Source organism: Stomoxys calcitrans, chromosome 2, assembly GCF_963082655.1.
Source record: "Stomoxys calcitrans chromosome 2, idStoCalc2.1, whole genome shotgun sequence".
Classification (NCBI taxonomy): Eukaryota; Metazoa; Arthropoda; class Insecta; order Diptera; family Muscidae; genus Stomoxys; species Stomoxys calcitrans.
The window spans coordinates 159,657,806-159,675,489 of NC_081553.1; the positions used below are offsets into that span (position 1 = coordinate 159,657,806).

The 17,684-nt window shown below is 35.8% G+C and overlaps 1 protein-coding gene across 1 annotated transcript in view; it reads right to left on the minus strand.

Annotated features, from left to right (window-relative positions):
- The window catches only part of LOC106090270 (poly [ADP-ribose] polymerase), a 38,307-nt gene extending 23,219 nt beyond the window's left edge, over window positions 1-15,088 (minus strand). The window contains exons 1-3 of the mRNA XM_013256405.2: window positions 14,918-15,088; window positions 543-684; window positions 137-479 (exon numbers count right to left, since the gene is read on the minus strand). Coding sequence (XP_013111859.1) covers window positions 137-479; window positions 543-684; window positions 14,918-15,034 — 602 coding nt within the window. The 5' untranslated portion in view covers window positions 15,035-15,088. The remainder of the gene's footprint in view (window positions 1-136; window positions 480-542; window positions 685-14,917) is intronic.
- Between the last annotated feature and the right edge of the window lie 2,596 nt (window positions 15,089-17,684).

A 17,684-nucleotide genomic window follows, 5' to 3' on the forward strand; every position in this document is an offset into this window, starting at 1 on the left:
AAAATTGGTTTGAAGGTAAGCGTATATTTCATTCAAAGGCCATCCTTGACCTTTGAATGACCTTCTCGAGCGATATTATCAATTTCATCAAGCAGTAAAATATATTATGACAGAATAAGGAAATATTTTCACTCACGGCAAAGCTTTCAGCACAATTTCTTTATCCTCGTCTTGAAGGCCCTCAAAACCAGGCAAATTTTTTCCAGAATCAAACCAGCCCAATTCGCTTCTTAACTGCGCAAAACACTCCACATGGTGCCACAATGGTTGACCTCCATATTTCATACCGACTTCGGTATCAAATACCGTCTTGCGAACGCGAACTTGGTCTTTAAGAATTTTAAGCTCGCATCCACGACATGCAGCTCTTCCAGATTTCGCATATTCTATTCCAAAATCTTTGCTAGCTGCTGCTTCCGCCTTAGAACGTTTTTTGCTGTTTTTTGACCCCGCTGCAGGCACAACGGAAACATTCTCCTCTAGAATAATAACGTATTAAATAAAATATTGGTGTTTTTTTTTCAAGAAGTTTGTAAACATACCAACTTTCTTTCGGATACGTTCTTGGTCTTCAAAACGCATATTTTCTATGTTCTGTATATCCCCGACCGATAGCGGACGTTGTTTCTTGAAGAAACAGGATTCGTGGTACCAGTTTGGCTGCTTTGAATCGTGAAAAGCAGACTGCAAAGGAATTTTAAAATATTTGTCAAATATAAAAAATATAACGATGTAAACTTTCGCTTTTTATAATAGTGGCCATTATATTTAGATGGCCTGGCTAACAACTGCGGACAATTCTATCAATAACAAAGACATATAGTTTATAAAGATGTTGGATTTTAATTGCAAACAATAATTATCAGATGTCGTTATATGGATATATCCTTAATCGTTATAATATTTATTAACTGCAATGACATGTTTATAAAGATTCGATCATTCATGATTTTATTATGTAATATTGTATAGGATTTTATTATGTTATATTGTATGGGACAGTTTGTCCTAATAATTAGAAAACCATTATCCGTTTCTGATTTTAGATCGCGCCATTAAAAGCATAAATTTGTCTGGTTATATTGAAGGTAAGACGTTTTTTCATAATTTTTTTAATATATGTATTCGAGTATAACTGTCGGATCCACCCCCTTACTACTCAAATTTTGTAAAACCTCCAGATCTCGGAGATTAAATTGCAATTTGGGTAAACGCCCGATGAAGCGATTGCAATCTGCAGGTCAGTATAGGAACAATGTAGTGTACCCACTCGAGGATAAACAAACCTATTAAACAAGTTTTTAATTGCAGATTTAACAGACTTTAAAAACCTTTAAAAACAACGTCAACGTAATAAACGAAATAAAAATCTAGACCATTATTTCGGCTAAAATAATTTAGATTGGATAGTTTTTTTCCGAATATAACGCGCGCACATCGTCATTGTTTCCCGGACCTCTTTCTTGTATTATGTAGACTTATTGTATGTAATGGTGGCCACTGTGGCGCACAGGTTAGCATGTCTACCTATGACGTCGAACGCCTGGGTTAAAATCCCGGCGTAAACACTAGAAAATTTTTTTAGCGATGGTTATCCCCTTACAAGCTCTGGCTACATTTGTGAGGTATCCTGCCGTGTGTCGTTATGCGGCACGCCGTTCGGACTCGGCATAAAAAGGAGGCCCCTTATCATTGAGCTTAACTTAAATCGAACTGCACTCTTTGGATTGAGAAAAGTTTCCCCTTTTCATTAATGGTATGTTCATTTGAAACTTAGTATGAGTATTTTATGCAATATTTGTAAATAAATCTTATATATAAAAATTAATTTGCTTTGTTTATATAGACTCAAAAACAGCTGGAATTTTCACAGTTTATTTTTGGGGAGGCGGACGGACCCTCCCCTTTACCCTAGTTTTCTAAAACGCAAGATCTCGAGGCTGGGTAAACCGATTTAGGCGACAGTTTTCGCTCAATGATTCAATACACTTTGACTGGCATGGTGGATCGTGATTTCTAATACGCCATGTATCTTCATTCACATGTTTGTCAAATTGATTAAGATGCCCTACATATCCAATGACTATTGGGTAAGGTGTAGAACACGTTTTTGTTTGGAAACAGGTTTCAATGAGTCATCTAAATATCCTTAGCGAAGAAAGCCTTACTTTCCACTATTCCCGCATAAACTTAACATCTATGCTAAGAACAACAAACACATCAACATTGCCAAACTCATTTTGTTGTGCACTTGAACATTCTTTGAATGTCACTGCAAGTGCTTTTTGTGCTTAGACCACATTGACCTACAGCACAGCGACGGCTTATTCGTTTGGTTTGTCTGCTTGCGCTCTTTTATTTTGATATTTAAAATCTTTTATTGATTTTTCGAACATATTCTTGCTCGAGATCATATTCAATGCTTTCCATACAAAAAATAGCATAGCAAAGAACTTATAAAAGTAAGGCAATTGTGTGGTTTTTAAGCGCAGTAAGAGAGAAGAAAGCTTTGATAATTAGTTACGACACAAATTAATCATCAATGCATAGAACACTAAACACATCAACATTTCCAAACTCTTTTTTTGGTTAGGGTGGCAGTCTATTTTCTAAACAGACTCACTAGTCCAGACTTTTTTCCATAGTGATACCACACTACTAACACACCAAGTCTCTGATGAGAATCGAATCCCGCACTGTAATCCAAGAAACCCTACCAACTTTTTAATTCGGGTAAAAAAAATGTCTTATGTGATCTCCAACTATGACCATATTTGGCAAACATGTAGAGGGTTCTAATACAGCCCAAACTTACAAATTTCCTTGCAAAACCGGATAAATATACGTAATTTATGAGATCAAGTTCTATATGGCATATATATCGAGATCAAGCATCTGATACCGAACTTCATTTATGAACTGAAGACTCGGCACGGGATAGCTGTGAGCACCACACAGGCTGGAACATTGAGCTTCAATTTGTGTGTTGTTCATTGCTGTCAGGAGAAGCATAGCTGCGAGCTACCGGGCGCGTCCACAGGTTGCGGATAGTGAAATGCTTCATACGGAGTAGCTGCAACGGTTGTCGCGGTATCGAGCGGAGAGTCTCAGTGGTATCGAGCGGAGAGTCCCAGTGCGGCCTCTCACTGAGGCGGCACCGGCACTTGCACAAATACTGAGTGCCTATGATGCTCGATATGACAAGGCGAGTTATTAGCGCCTTCAAATAACAAATGGTCACCCTGTTCCCGCGCCGATCGGTTCTTTGGACCGGAACGAGCTTGCTCACCTACAGGAGCTTGACGAGGATCGCTACCTCGACATGAAAATGTGGCTACAACATGAACTGAAGACGTTAAATCAAAAGTCGGTTGATATGTGGGCTCTACCAACTCAATCTGCCTATGGCAAAAAAAAATTATTTGTTGTTATTGTTGCAACCACATTTGTAAGTAGAGGTAGAGATCCTCGTCAAGCTCCACAGGTGAGCCAGATCGTTCCGGTCCATAGGAGCGATCGCCGCTAGAACGAAAGGGCCAATAACTCGCCTTGTCAAACCGAGTATTGCAGGAATTCAATATTTAAGTAAGAGCTGATGCCACTCGGCCACCCACTAAGAATCTACAATCAATATCGCTTATTGTCCGCGACTGCAATTGCAGCATATACGATACAAAGCATTCTTCAATCCGCAACCTGTGGACGCGCCCGGTAGCTCTCAGGTGAGCTTCCCAGGATGACGATGAAAACCACACAAATCGGAGCTCAGAGTTGCATGTGGTGCTCATGGTCATCCCGTGCCTGGAACAATTATTTGTGCCAAGTTCTAGCCCAATATTTTCATTTTTAAAGACTGTAGCTTAACCCGAATAGCCCTGATGATGTCATATGGAAACGGAGAAGTACACGCAGCTTTCGAATTGTAAAATTGCAACGGGTTTATCGTTTTGTGAAAATATTCATGTTTCGGAAAGGTCAGAAGTGGCTCTTTCTAACAATGGATGTTGATTAGGAATTAGCTCTTATCTAAAATTATTGCAACATTGGCCTTAAAAAAAGCATGCAAAAGTCGACAAATTGCCATATAAAGGTAACTGTTCATATTTCTTGGATTTTCGAAAACAAATTTTGCATAATGTATGATTTCTGGAAAGATTTGAAGTTGTTGTAAGGCGTGGTATACATTTTTATTGATAAATTTCATATTTTGTGACCTTTCTGCTTTTTTTTTAAATAAATGAGCGTATCCATACGAGTGAATCATCCTTGGTAACGAACTCTACATTTTTACACAATTTTCGTGTAAATATATTATTTTTTTTGTGATATGGAAAATAATTCTAGAGTCCACTTATAGTCAATTAAGGGGTCTGAAAATATTTTCGAATTTAAAAAAACAAATTCTTTCATAGGTACAGTGTCGTGCAAAACAAAAGCAACGCTATGACCATCTAAAATGAACTTATTATTGTTAAACGTGTACTTAACACAGATCAATGCAAATTACTTGAAAACTTCTGCACTAATGGAAGTTTGCATCTCTATAAAATTTCTCCCACTTTGTTCTTCAGATATAAAAATAAGTTTAAATATTCAAAAAAATTCGTGTATAGTATAGTTGAAGCAAAATTCAAGGAATTTTTGTTGATAATTTTACTCTAGAGATTGTTGAGCAAAGAAATTACTCAAAATGTACCAGATTTCCTTTTACTTTGGCAAAAAAATGAGATGCGAATAAAAAAATAAATGTTGTCAATTTTAATTCAAACTTTGGGACAAATATTTAAAATTCCCATACAACATTGTATAATATTCGTCAGTATCCTTTTTTGGGGCATAATTAAAGGTGTGAGTTTAAGACAAAAGTAAAGCAAACAACACATTATGCCCATGTATTGAAGTAGGAGACACAGACGATATAAGAATGTACCCGAGAAGAAGTATTTGTACGTTCACAAAATGTCCTATTGCAATATCAAAAAAAGTCAAAAACGTGTTTGGGTTATTGTAGAACTATGCTCTAAAGAAGACATCCGGCAAAAACTACGAATGTTACAGGCCAGACAACAAACATATTATCAAGAGAAAAAAAAAAACAAAAGAAATGTATAAATTTTCGGAAGATCGATTTTATATTGACATTTTTTAAAATTTGATTTTTTGTTTTTCTATTATGCTCCAAGCACTTATATTAAACAGAAAAATAGAGATATTCAGATATTTATTAATAAAACAAAATTTATTTGGTGAAATTCAAATAGTATATATTCACGAAAAGTCGGTTTTTATACGAGTGTCCTTAACCCAGCTACTGTTTGATTATTTAAATGTAAGGAAGTTCTAATATAATGCTTTTAACTTGTGTTTCCTACTCTTTTAACGAAATTTTAATGAAGTGATTGCCAATCGGAATATATAATGAATAAATTTTTAAAGAGAAATACTTTAAAAGACGAAAGGACTTGCAGATACTAACTCTGGCGGGTCTTAGTCGTTGACGTTTTTACATAAAAATTACTAGAAACATGTTTCTAAATTCAATTAAGATCTCGTACAAAGCAACTGATTACAAGTTTTCCACTACTCAACTCTTTCGCTGGATACAAAACTCTTATTTTGGCTGTTCAATAAAAAATTTTAAATTTGTGTCTTAACATCAAAACTTTTACCTTTTTTGTCTAAAGCTGTGAACAGCGATCCGGAGCTGACACCTTTTTTCCGCTCCTAGAGGGAGCAATTCTTATCCAATTGTGGGGAAATGTTGCATAATTTCTCCTTACACCTCCAACTCCCACATAATTCGACCTCCCGAATTTACTACCTAAGCGTCTAGAGGGCGCAATAATCATTTGATTTGACCGAAATTCTGTACGAGGGTTGCCGTTTATATTTCGGGATTAGAGAACATATAAACAAATATTAATCTTCGAAAATTGCTTTATTATTCTTCAAAATATTCCCCATTAAGTTCTAAACACTTTTGCATGCGTTTGAAACAATTGTCGAAGCACTTTTGCAACTCTGATTGAGGTATCTCCAAAACGTTGACCTCTCATTTTATTTTTTACTAATCGCTAAGCTAATCGATGTATTGTTGTTGATTTAGTCCACGTCGAAAGTTGTAAAAAATAATCGCAAGAATATGTTCACGATTTAATTCCAATTTTTGGACGAGATTAATTTTTTAAGTAACTGTAAACAACACAAATAGCGCTCGTATGTCAAAACGTTCTGAGTGCGTATAACCTCAAAAATGTCAAGCTTTAGAGCTTTCAGTTGACAGATAGCAACACAAGGGTTGACCAATCCCGAAATATAAAAGGCAACCCTCGTATAATGATTACACCTATAACCTCCAACATCCATGCCCAGTATGGTCTGAATCCGTGTATATTGCTCCTAAAGGGTGATTTTTTTGAGGTTAGGATTTTCATGCATTAGTATTTGACAGATCACGTGGGATTTCAGACATGGTGTCAAAGAGAAAGATGCTCAGTATGCTTTGACATTTCATCATGAATAGACTTACTAACGAGCAACGCTTGCAAATCATTGAATTTTATTACCAAAATCAGTGTTCGGTTCGAAATGTGTTCATTCACCGTAACGTTGCGTCCAACAGCATCTTTGAAAAAATACGGTCCAATGATTCCACCAGCGTACAAACCACACCAAACAGTGCATTTTTCGGGATGCATGGGCAGTTCTTGAACGGCTTCTGGTTGCTCTTCACTCCAAATGCGGCAATTTTGCTTATTTACGTGTACATTCAACCAGAAATGAGCCTCATCGCTGAACAAAATTTGAACACATTTCGAACCGAACACTGATTTTGGTAATAAAATTCAATGATTTGCAAGCGTTGCTCGTTAGTAAGTCTATTCATGAAGTTATGTCAAAGCATACTGAGCATCTTTCTCTTTGACACCATGTCTGAAATCCCACGTGATCTGTCAAATACTAATGCATGAAAATCCTAACCTCAAAAAAATCACCCTATATATAAACAGATCACCCGACTTTACTTCTTAAGCATATACTGGAAGCAATTTCTAACAATATTAAGAAGAAAAAAAACAAGTAATGACGCATTATGTTCGGTAGTGCCGAACTTTGGATATCCACCACCAAAGATATATTTGTTATCCTATTTTATTTAAAACCTGCTATATCTATATTAACGTCCAAGTATGGGCCGGTTTGGATCATATTCGGTTCTGGTACCGCGAAGTGTATACAAGTCACAGCTTAATAGTTCAAGAAAATCAAGTAGCAAATGAGGATTTTATGGCCTAAGATTCCCCAGATCTACAGGTCGGTCCATATGACAGTTATATGTAAGCATGGTCTGACATGGACCATACGCGGTTTGGATATCGGCTGGCCTAATGCAACTCCATGTTCCAAATTTATAACAAAATAACAAAGAATAGTCCGATCTGGACCAAATTTGGTTCGAACAAAGGGAAATTTAGTCCAACTCACTGCTCTAAATTTCAGCGAAATAGGAAAAATTGGTTTTTATAGGTTTAAGACCCTAAATTGGTTGATTGGTCTATATAGCAGCCATATCCAAATTTTGTCCGATCTGGAGTATGTTCAGTTCGGACAATGAGAGGCCCAGTGCAACACACTGTTTCAAATGTCGGCGGGTAACAAATGATATTTTTATGGGCTTAAAACCCTAATACAGAAGATCGGTCTATAATACAGCTATATCTATATATGGTCCGATCTGGTCTATGTTCAGGCCGGACAGCAAGAGGCCAAATTTAAGCGAAAAAGGGTAATAAAAATTTAAGACCCTTAATTGGCAAAACGGTTCATAAGGCAGCTATATTTAATATAGTTCGATCTGTACCAAACTGGTTGAGAGTGTCGATAGGATGTCACTGTTCTAAATTTCAACGAAATCAGGTGATAAAAGAAACCTTAATTCGATAGGTCGGTCTATATGGCAGCTATATCTTATTATGGCTCGATAGGAAACATTTTCGGTTGGGATATCGGGGGCCTTACTATAACTCGCGGTTTATAATTTCAACGAAATCGGATAATAAATGCGGCTTTCTTGGGCTTAAGACCCTAAACCGGGAGTTCGGTCCAATGGCAGCTATATTTAAATGATCCGATATTGCTCGTTTAAGAACTTAACCTGCGAATAGAAAAAAAAACGAATCTGCGCCAAACTTTAGCTTAATATCTATTTTTGAAGGCTATCGCTTGATTACAACAGAGGGACACACAAAGGGGCCGTCATACAGACATCCAGAAATGGGCATTTCGATGTATTGCAAACGGAGTGACTAAATGAATATGCCTTCTTGGATATAAAAATCCATGGAGTTTGTTGTTTAATCCTTTTTGTTTCTGCCTATAAAAGAACTTAACGAATGTGATGGTATACAAGATTCGGCCCCACCGCACTTAGCTCGTTTTCGCTTGTTTCGATTTTAAGACGAAACTTTTTAAAATTGTTGCAAGTCTCTTCTCTAACGATAACGAACTGACGAAAGTTAACTCTAAGGGGTCGATTATGGATGGCAACTCAACTATAGTTGCGTTGCCAGAAGATAGAATCATAAAATAAAAATTAGTATGATGATGTTTGTCAGTTTCATTCTTTCGTTCAGTTTCCAAGTAAATTGTAAAATAGAATGCAATTCAATGCTGTAATGGACCTTTCTATAACAAATGTGCCCGTAGACAACTCAACTGAAGTTGGGTTGCAATTCATAATCGACCCATAAAGTTATCTCATGCCAAAGAAATAATTTAAAATGTTTGTTTAATTCACTAAAAAAAACAACCAAAAAAATGTGTAGTTTAAAGATTTTTATTTTATAGGAGCTGAGCGGATTGTGAGTTTGGAAACCGCTCCGCTCTGGGTTCAAAAAATTTCCCTCCGCTTCGAATTCCTGTGAACCCTGATTTAAGCACACTACGTGACGAACGCTACATTTTTCCCACTAGATCATTAATGAAGTGTTGTACATATTCAATTATATATGAATTTTATATCTGAGTAGAAGTTATTGGGCTCAACGCAAAAGCGGAGATTGGTTCGTATGCCAGCTATATTTAATTATGCAGACATCATAGCCACATTTGGTATGGGTATTGGAAGGCACCAAAGTGTTTTGAATACACAATTTTAGTCAAATTAGATAAAAATTGTTGGACTTAAAAAGGACAAATTGGAATATATCCTCAACAAGTCAAATGACAGCTTTGGGTTATAATGAAAATTTTAAGTTTTTAAATAACATTTTTGGTGACAGGTCGAACTACAAAACATTTTACTATAACTTTTTTTAATGTATTTTAAAAATGTTCATAGTTAATTTACTTGAAAGCGCACTTGAAGCGTGTTGTCGAACAATATATAGATGATTTCAATATATATGATATGCAAAAAGTTTACAAAGAAAATTTCAAAAACATATATATTTCGTGACGCAAGCTATAACGCATGGACCTGAGATTGCATGTCTAGTATTTATGTTTCTAAAATAGTAAACTTTTTAATTTCTTATTCTATTAAAAGGAACGAATATATAAACAGTTTGATTCATCTACAGCGGTCAAAAAAAGTATTCATCATTAGCAAAATTGATAATAAATTCACTTATTTTGGGTAATTGAAGAAAATTTAAAGTAAACAAATAATGCAGTTTTATGCAATAGTTTATTTTTCGTAATATGTTTTAAAATAAATTCAAAAAATAAATTTAATTAGCGCAAAAAATGCAATTTTATATAATAACACCAAAAACAGAACAAAAAAAGTATTCATCATTGATGTGCTATCATCAAAGTCAAATTCAAATATTATTTGGGAATCCCCCTTTTCTGTTTTATTTAGTAAAGGAGGCTTTGCCCTTGACAGCAAATATTTAATTTCATTGAAAATATAGTTTTTGTCAAAATGGGTCGTAAGCAAAACGAGGTTTCTGATGAGGTAAAAGTTTTGATAATAAAACACCACAGGAATGGTTTAACTCAAAAAACTATCAGTGAAATATTAAATAGACCACGATCTACTATACAATCCATCATCAGAAAGTGGACAGAAACGAAAACTGTTGACAATAAACCAAGATCTGGTCGACCAAAAGCACTTTCAGTTGGAGATGTGCGTTGGCTAGTGCGGCAAGTTCAGAAAACTCCGAAGACAAATGCGACCATTCTTCGTAAAAACACTATGAAATATTTAGGGAAGGAAGTTACTACACAAACAATTCGAAATACACTCAAAAGGCATAGTTACAGAGGAAGAACTGCACGTAAGAAGCCCTTTATAAATAAAATAAACCGAGTGAAAAGGCTAAACTTCGCAAAAATGTATGTAAAACAGCCCGAATCATTTTGGAAAACAGTCATTTTTGCAGACGAGAGCAAGTTTAATCTTCTTGGGTGCGATGGAAAGGTCATAGTGTACAGAAAACCAAATACAGAGCTTGAAGAACGAAACACAGTTGCTACTGTAAAACATGGTGGAGGTGGTTTAATGGTTTGGGGGTGTATGGCGGCTTCAGGAGCGGGAAATCTTGAAATTATTAATGGAGTAATGGATCATAAGTATTACATTGACATTTTAAAGAGGAATTTAAAAGATAGTGCTGTAAAACTTGGGCTTGGTAATAACTTTCAATATTATCAAGATAATGACCCCAAACATTCTGCTTTAAATACCAAGATGTGGATGCTGTATAACTGCCCCAAAGTCATTAAAACTCCTCCTCAAAGTCGCGACTTGAACCCAATTGAACATCTTTGGGAACACCTCGAACGCAATTTGAGAACGCGCAATTTTTCGAGCAAGAGTCAAATGCAACAGGTGATAATGGAGGAATGGACTAATATAGACCAAAATATAACCGCTAAATTAGTCCAATCGATGTCAAACCGTTTAAAAGAAGTTATAAGACGCGGTGGTCGAATAACAAAGTATTAATTTTTTTAAATTATGTTATTTATTTTTTTGTTTTTTTGCAATGATGAATACTTTTTTTGTTTAATTTTTTGTGTTCAGCTGTAAAATGGCCCTTTTTGTTCCAATAAATACTATTTTTTTCTTTAAAAACAATGAAATTGTGTACATATATATCACACAAGCACTACTGCATCATTAGTTTAATATGTTTTTATTCCAATTGTCTTTTGTAGACTTATTAAAAAAAAAACATTGAATGATGAATACTTTTTTTGACCGCTGTATGTTAACTTAACTGTAATATACGAACACGTAGAAAATTGATATTTCTGGAATACTATTATGGGACCCAAGGTGTGGTAGAATTTTGATATGATTTCTATATTATATATCATAAACATCCAATTTTTTAATATATTTATAAAATTCAATATTTGCTCTAATATTGTGTTGATCGAAAAATTGAATTATTTCAACATTTTTTGGTTGGGATCTGCCCATATGGCAACACCAGGGATGTAAGGGAACAGAATTTTTATATCTTCCACCAGAGAAAGGTTGTACACACCGGATTGACCCGATGAAATCCTTCATAGGCAAGGGGTGCCGCCTCAGTGTACGTGTTCGTCCTTTTTTTCGTCATGGGAGAGGCACATCACGGAGTGCCTTTTCCGAACGTTTCTGGTCCGTGCCGGAATTAAAAATAAACCCCGGACCCTGGTTCTGTTCGGTTTTCCAGAACCGCCTCCATCATCGGTCGGTGTCGGTGAAGTTTAATCGCTACATGGAGTGGGTACATTTCCGATCTCGCTCTGGGCTTACATCACTACGGGAGTATAGTCATTCTGAATATGTTGCAAAGTGCTGTGCGATCATAGCCAGCAGTGAGTCACAAGCGCCGTCGGCGTCGCCTTCTGCGTCCTCGTCGTCGGACTAGTGGAATAACATTCAGATCTGTCAGAATGCCGCCATACGAACTGCGACGGGGTGTTTCCTCAGTTCTCATGTGGACCACCTCCATCAGGAGACGTGATGTTTAAGCAATACCTTTTGGACCGATATCGCAGAGACCATCCAAATCATCATCTTGTGGATAGATATCCACGGCCCAGAAGCCTGGATAATCTAGAGCGTGAGGTTCAGCGCTACAAGCGGCATATAAAGCAGGTCTAGACAACATTCATTCAGACACGGTTGCAGATGCGGTAAATAGCTTCCGGGTGAATGTAGTTCTTGGAGAACGACCGCCTCCCATTGCACCTGATGAAATTGACCTCCCCCGGCAAACCAAAATAGTTCTGGCTCAATTACGTTCCGGCAGATGCAGCCGCCTCAACTCCTACAGAGCAAGGATTGATGCCGACGTGCAAGATGTATGGCCCGATTGTGACGAGGGACCGCACGATACACGTCACCAGTTTAATTGCCCAGCCAGACCCACTCGACTCAGATCCAAATCCTTCTGGACGCACCCCATCTTAGTCATAGTTCCTGGATCTTGACACTCAACAAAATCAAGCAGACGAAAGATAGAACACAACAAACTGCTACAACAACAACAAAAGCAAGTTAACTCTTGTCATGGTAAATTTGGTTCAAATCAATAACACTGTGGAACAATATACAATTTTTTCAAAAATGATAGGAAAAACTGCACAGATATTGAAAGAGGCAAAAATAGAAGACACATGTATCGGCGTTTTGAAAGTTTACACCGAAAAGTAACCTTAAAAGAGGTAGGAAGCTCCCGCCTTCTGCACGCTTTGATAAATATTGGTTTTGCAATTACTCGTACTCCATTCATTTTATGAATGTAAAGAAATATTCTTATAGAACATTTTAACCCTTCCTCGATTTATTCATTTTTTTGGGTGCCTTAAAAAAAGATTAAAAACTCGTTTAAATCGAAAATGTTAGCCTAAAATTTTACTTAATACACCTAAGCCCAAAACCTAATCCAACCGTCAGTAATTAATAAAACTGCAAAGTACATTTTCGGGTTAAAGTAGTACCGTTTCTAAGAATCAAATCGCCTATAGATCTTCGTTATAAGAGGATGATGTCAAGCACAAAAACGTTCCTCATCAAATTTGATTGAACAACATAAATTTGTTTACATGACACAATTTCAATACAAACAAAAAAAAACGCAAAATAATTTTCAAAATTTTTTGCGTAGATTTCCGTTGTTATTTCTTTTCATTCCATTTATTTGCAAATTTTTTAATCTAAAGCTAGGTAATCCTATATAACAAGATTACAATAAAACTACTCTTCATAAAAAAAAATTATAATAAGATAAGTAAATGCAAAAAAACTCAAAAACTGTGGATAGGAACTATTTTGTTTGATTTCAGTTTATGTAAAAAAAAAGCTTTACTCCTGAATAATTATTAAATATGTATATATTGGGTTGCCCAAAAAGTAATTGCGGATTTTTCATATAGTCGGCGTTGACAAACTTTTCACAGCTTGTGACTCTGTAATTGCATTCTTTCTTCTGTCAGTTATCAGCTGTTACTTTTAGCTTGCTTTAGAAAAAAAGTGTAAAAAAATATATATTTGATTAAAGTTCATTCTAAGTTTTATCAAAAATGCATTTACTTTCTTTTAAAAAATCCGCAATTACTTTTTGGGCAACCCAATAGTATCACAATTAAAAATTTAGAAAATATAAATTCGAAGATAATCACACATGAAACAGTAGGAGAATGTCGGGTAATTATTCTTCCAAATCCCTAGTGTTTAACAAGATGATTACGGTATGTAACATTAGATTGATTAAATATTCTGAGATAACCTGGTAGCATATTAAGTAACTTAGCTTTTCGCACTGTAAATGAGTGTGTCACAAAATGGACCTACTCTGGGAATAACCAATTGATTAACACGCACTGAGCGACAAAAGATAAAGCAGTCGGCTAGAAAATGAGGAGCTCGGGAACCGAAAACTCACAAAATCGTGGAAGGAACAGTTCAAAAATCGGAGTACAAATGTTGATATATGATCATATCGCCCACACGAGAATATATAGCGCAATACTCTGCGCATGAGTTTGTGCATGAAAGTAACATGAAACTTAATTTCAGACGGATGGAAGAAATATTCTCCATCTTCACTAGAAGTTTCAAAATAGACCATATATGTAGACACACAAATTGTAAGGTAATTTATATATAATGCGTCGATAATGGATGGAAAAATGACTTCAGTGGCATTGCCAACGGCCAAAGTCGTAAAAAAAATTTCCATTTTTGTATTGAGTTACGTACTTTTTACAAATTTCTTAGTAGCTGGAATTTAAAAATATTAATATTGAATGAAATTGACAAAAATTTCCAACTTTATACTAATTTTTACTTCGTGGTTGTCTACTGGCAACTCAACTGTAGTCGAGTTGCAATCCATAATCTACCCATAAATTATTAGCTGACAGCTTAAACTGTTATGGCAAACTTTAACGTAGAATATTTTGATGAGCCACAATTAAAAAAAAAGTACCCTTTAGTCAAAGACAAAGAAAGGATTTCGAGTAATCGTCGCTGAAATTTTGCACAATCAATCCAAACCGGCCAATAAGTTTATATAGCTCCTATTCCGCCTCAAAAATTGGTTTCATGAGCCTATTCATAGACTAAAATAGGCAAATCTGAATTTTGCTACATTTGAAGCTAAAAATCGGCAAAATGCAAATTTGGCAGCTCTGACAAGCTGTAAGCAAAGAGAATAAAACCCCTTCCTACTCCCTGGAATTTCTTGCTGGAAGAGTACGCGAACAAACTTAATAATTTTCAAAATGATCAAATGGCGGCGAAGACATTGAAAGTCAGAAAAAAGTAAGATGCAATATTCAAAAAAGAGTCATAATTGCTATTTAATCCGCCAGCAGCAGTCCTAGACGCGCGAATGTGTAGGAATTTTTTATCGTCTTTGCTTTATGTGAATATATAAAAAACAATATAATGTATCAGACAACATACCTGGACCATTGCTGCAATGCGCACAGAACCTTGACCGATGTTGGTTTTGCATCCTTTACACCCGGCACGACCAGTCCTGGCGTACTCCACTTTATAAGGTAGCTCAACCACGTCCATATCAACCAATCTTTTATCAAACCGACCACTTCTATTTCACAACTGACATAAGCGCCAATATAGTGGCTTCCAACAATAATCATGTACCGATTACCGAGTACCCTACACCGCCTTTTGCAGAGCGTTAGAAACTAAACAAAATCAATGAGTTCGAAGTCGACGTCTTGTGGACATATACAGGATTTTTTGCATAGACACTACAAAAGTAAACCGATAGTAAAATTTTTTCTCGCGGAGTACACTTTCCGTCGCAACGAATGTGCCTTAAGGCCTGGTTATGCTCTCCTTAATGTAGAGCAAATGTATCGTAAATGTAAAGAGCCAAATATGCTTATTACAAAACGTACCATTTTACATCTCAAACAAAACATATTTTACAAAAACGACTTGAAGGTGAGAGAGGGCCTGACGTCGGAGAACTTCAGGCGTAACTCAAGGGCAGGCCAGAGACGTCTTTCCAATTGAAGGATTAAGCGATGGCGGCCTTCTTGAATATTGAGAGGGCTTATAACAACGAGGAGATGGGTCGAAAGTCACCGTCTCACGAGTAGACAGAATATGACCAAGGTTCGCTTTTGGAGACTATGTATGCGGTGGGCAGACTGAGGAGGTTTTCAGGAGACAGGAACTGATTTAGGGCATTACTACGGCACACACAACATTTCAGGGAGAACTACAATATGTGTCATAACGAAAGACGCAAAAGAAAATCTGGGATGAGATTTACAGTTTTCGAAATCAGTCGCGGGAACGTTATGGCCATTGGCTATTAAAAGACGTCAATAGATCTCCTTTACTTTTCATTTATTGTACATGTATATTTACTTTTCACAACAGGTTAGACTGGCCCCCTTCATCCCGGGCTACCTATTCAACCTTAAAGGTGGTACTATGTTCGCTTTTAACGGAACTTTTTCGTGATTACTTTTTTTAGATAATAGATTTTGAGGCAAAAGTACTTGCAGAGTTCATTCAATAGGACATTCCCTCATTATTTATAAAAAATTGTTCACAAAAGTATTACGTTATCATTGAGATTTTTTTAGTATTTCAAAAATGTAACCGTGAAAAACAGGTGTTTTCACCGGTGAAACGAAGTAATAAATTCCCCAGATAAAACATAGAATGGGAGAATAGCAGTTTTCTAAACATACATTTTTTTGTTTTGAAATTTCTTCAAACTTCAAATTTTATCAGCCCACACGAAAACAGAACGTAAAATTTTGTTTTTACTGAATTCTATTGTACTTTCCAGTTACGGTCGACAGACGTTTGATAATCGTTTGCATGTGTTTTCATAACATAACCAGGCATTTATAATTACACAGTTGTCCAACCAGTAGCCAGTTGGCACCATCATCTATTTAGTTCAGTAGCTATAACCATCTTTACACTTGGATCTAGATATGCGACGAGATTTCGGAAATCTCGCGTTTTGCAACGAGTTTTCCCATATAGTTTCAGTGCGAGTAAATCGTCTTATTTGAGGAGATTTGCAGCAAATTTCACGATGACTAGATCAGCTTGATGACAAGATGGCGGATTGCTCCATATGATTTGTGGTTGTTGTACAAATGAATGTTGCGAAAAACGAACATAGTACCAGCCATTATATATGAACAAATTTTCATAAAAGTGTTATGCTATCATAGAGTTTTTTGTACTGTTTCGCTTTTCGCAATATTTGTCTGATTACTTTTTTCAACTAAAACCTATTGAAGCAAAAAAAAAACCTGCTGATTTTATTCAGAAGAGTCGCACTAATCACTGAATTTGACAGACAATATTTTGTTGTTGGGCAACTGTCACCACCTGTAAATGAATACATCTTCAGTAATATGTTATTATTGATATTTTTGCTGTGTTTCAAAAAAGTAGTTGCGAAAAACATATGTTTTTAACTGCGAAAAACTAACATGGAACCAGTCATTCATCGCGAATTTATACGGAATTTCATCGCGACAAACGAACGTAGTATTAAGGCTGGCACTATATTCACCTTTTGCGATATTTTTCTCCGATTACTTTTGTTAGATAATAGGTTTTAAATAAAAAAAAACAGTCCGATTTTATTCAGTAGGACATTCCCTCATTGCTAGTGGTAAAATTTTAACAAAATTGTTATTTTATCATTGTTTTTTTTCGTAGTGTTTCAAAAGAGTAATCGTGAAAAGGGCGTTTTCAAGGTGAAAAACGAACATAGTACCAGCCATAATAGCACGTTTACATTAATATTTTTAATATCTTTATTTTTATTTAACTAAATCCAAAAACAAAAACTGTCGGTTTACACTGCGTTCTTCGGGATTTAAGTAAATGCGCATATCGCACACATCCATACAAAATTTTTGAAAGCAGTTGCATATTTTGGTACTTTTATCGATTATTCAGCCATAAAATAGGGTTTATTTGGTATTTAACAATAAATCCTGCAAAAATAGAATTTAATTTTATGTGGTAAAACCTGCAAAAGAACACAGGATTTCGCACTTAAATCTTGAAATGGCCTTAAGTCCGGATTTAGTGACCAATGTAAACGTACTTTAAGCCTTTAAGGTTGGTACTAAATTCGCTTTTAGCGATATTTTTCACCGATTACATTTTATAGATAATACATTCTAGAACAAGAAATCTTGCTGATTTCATTCAG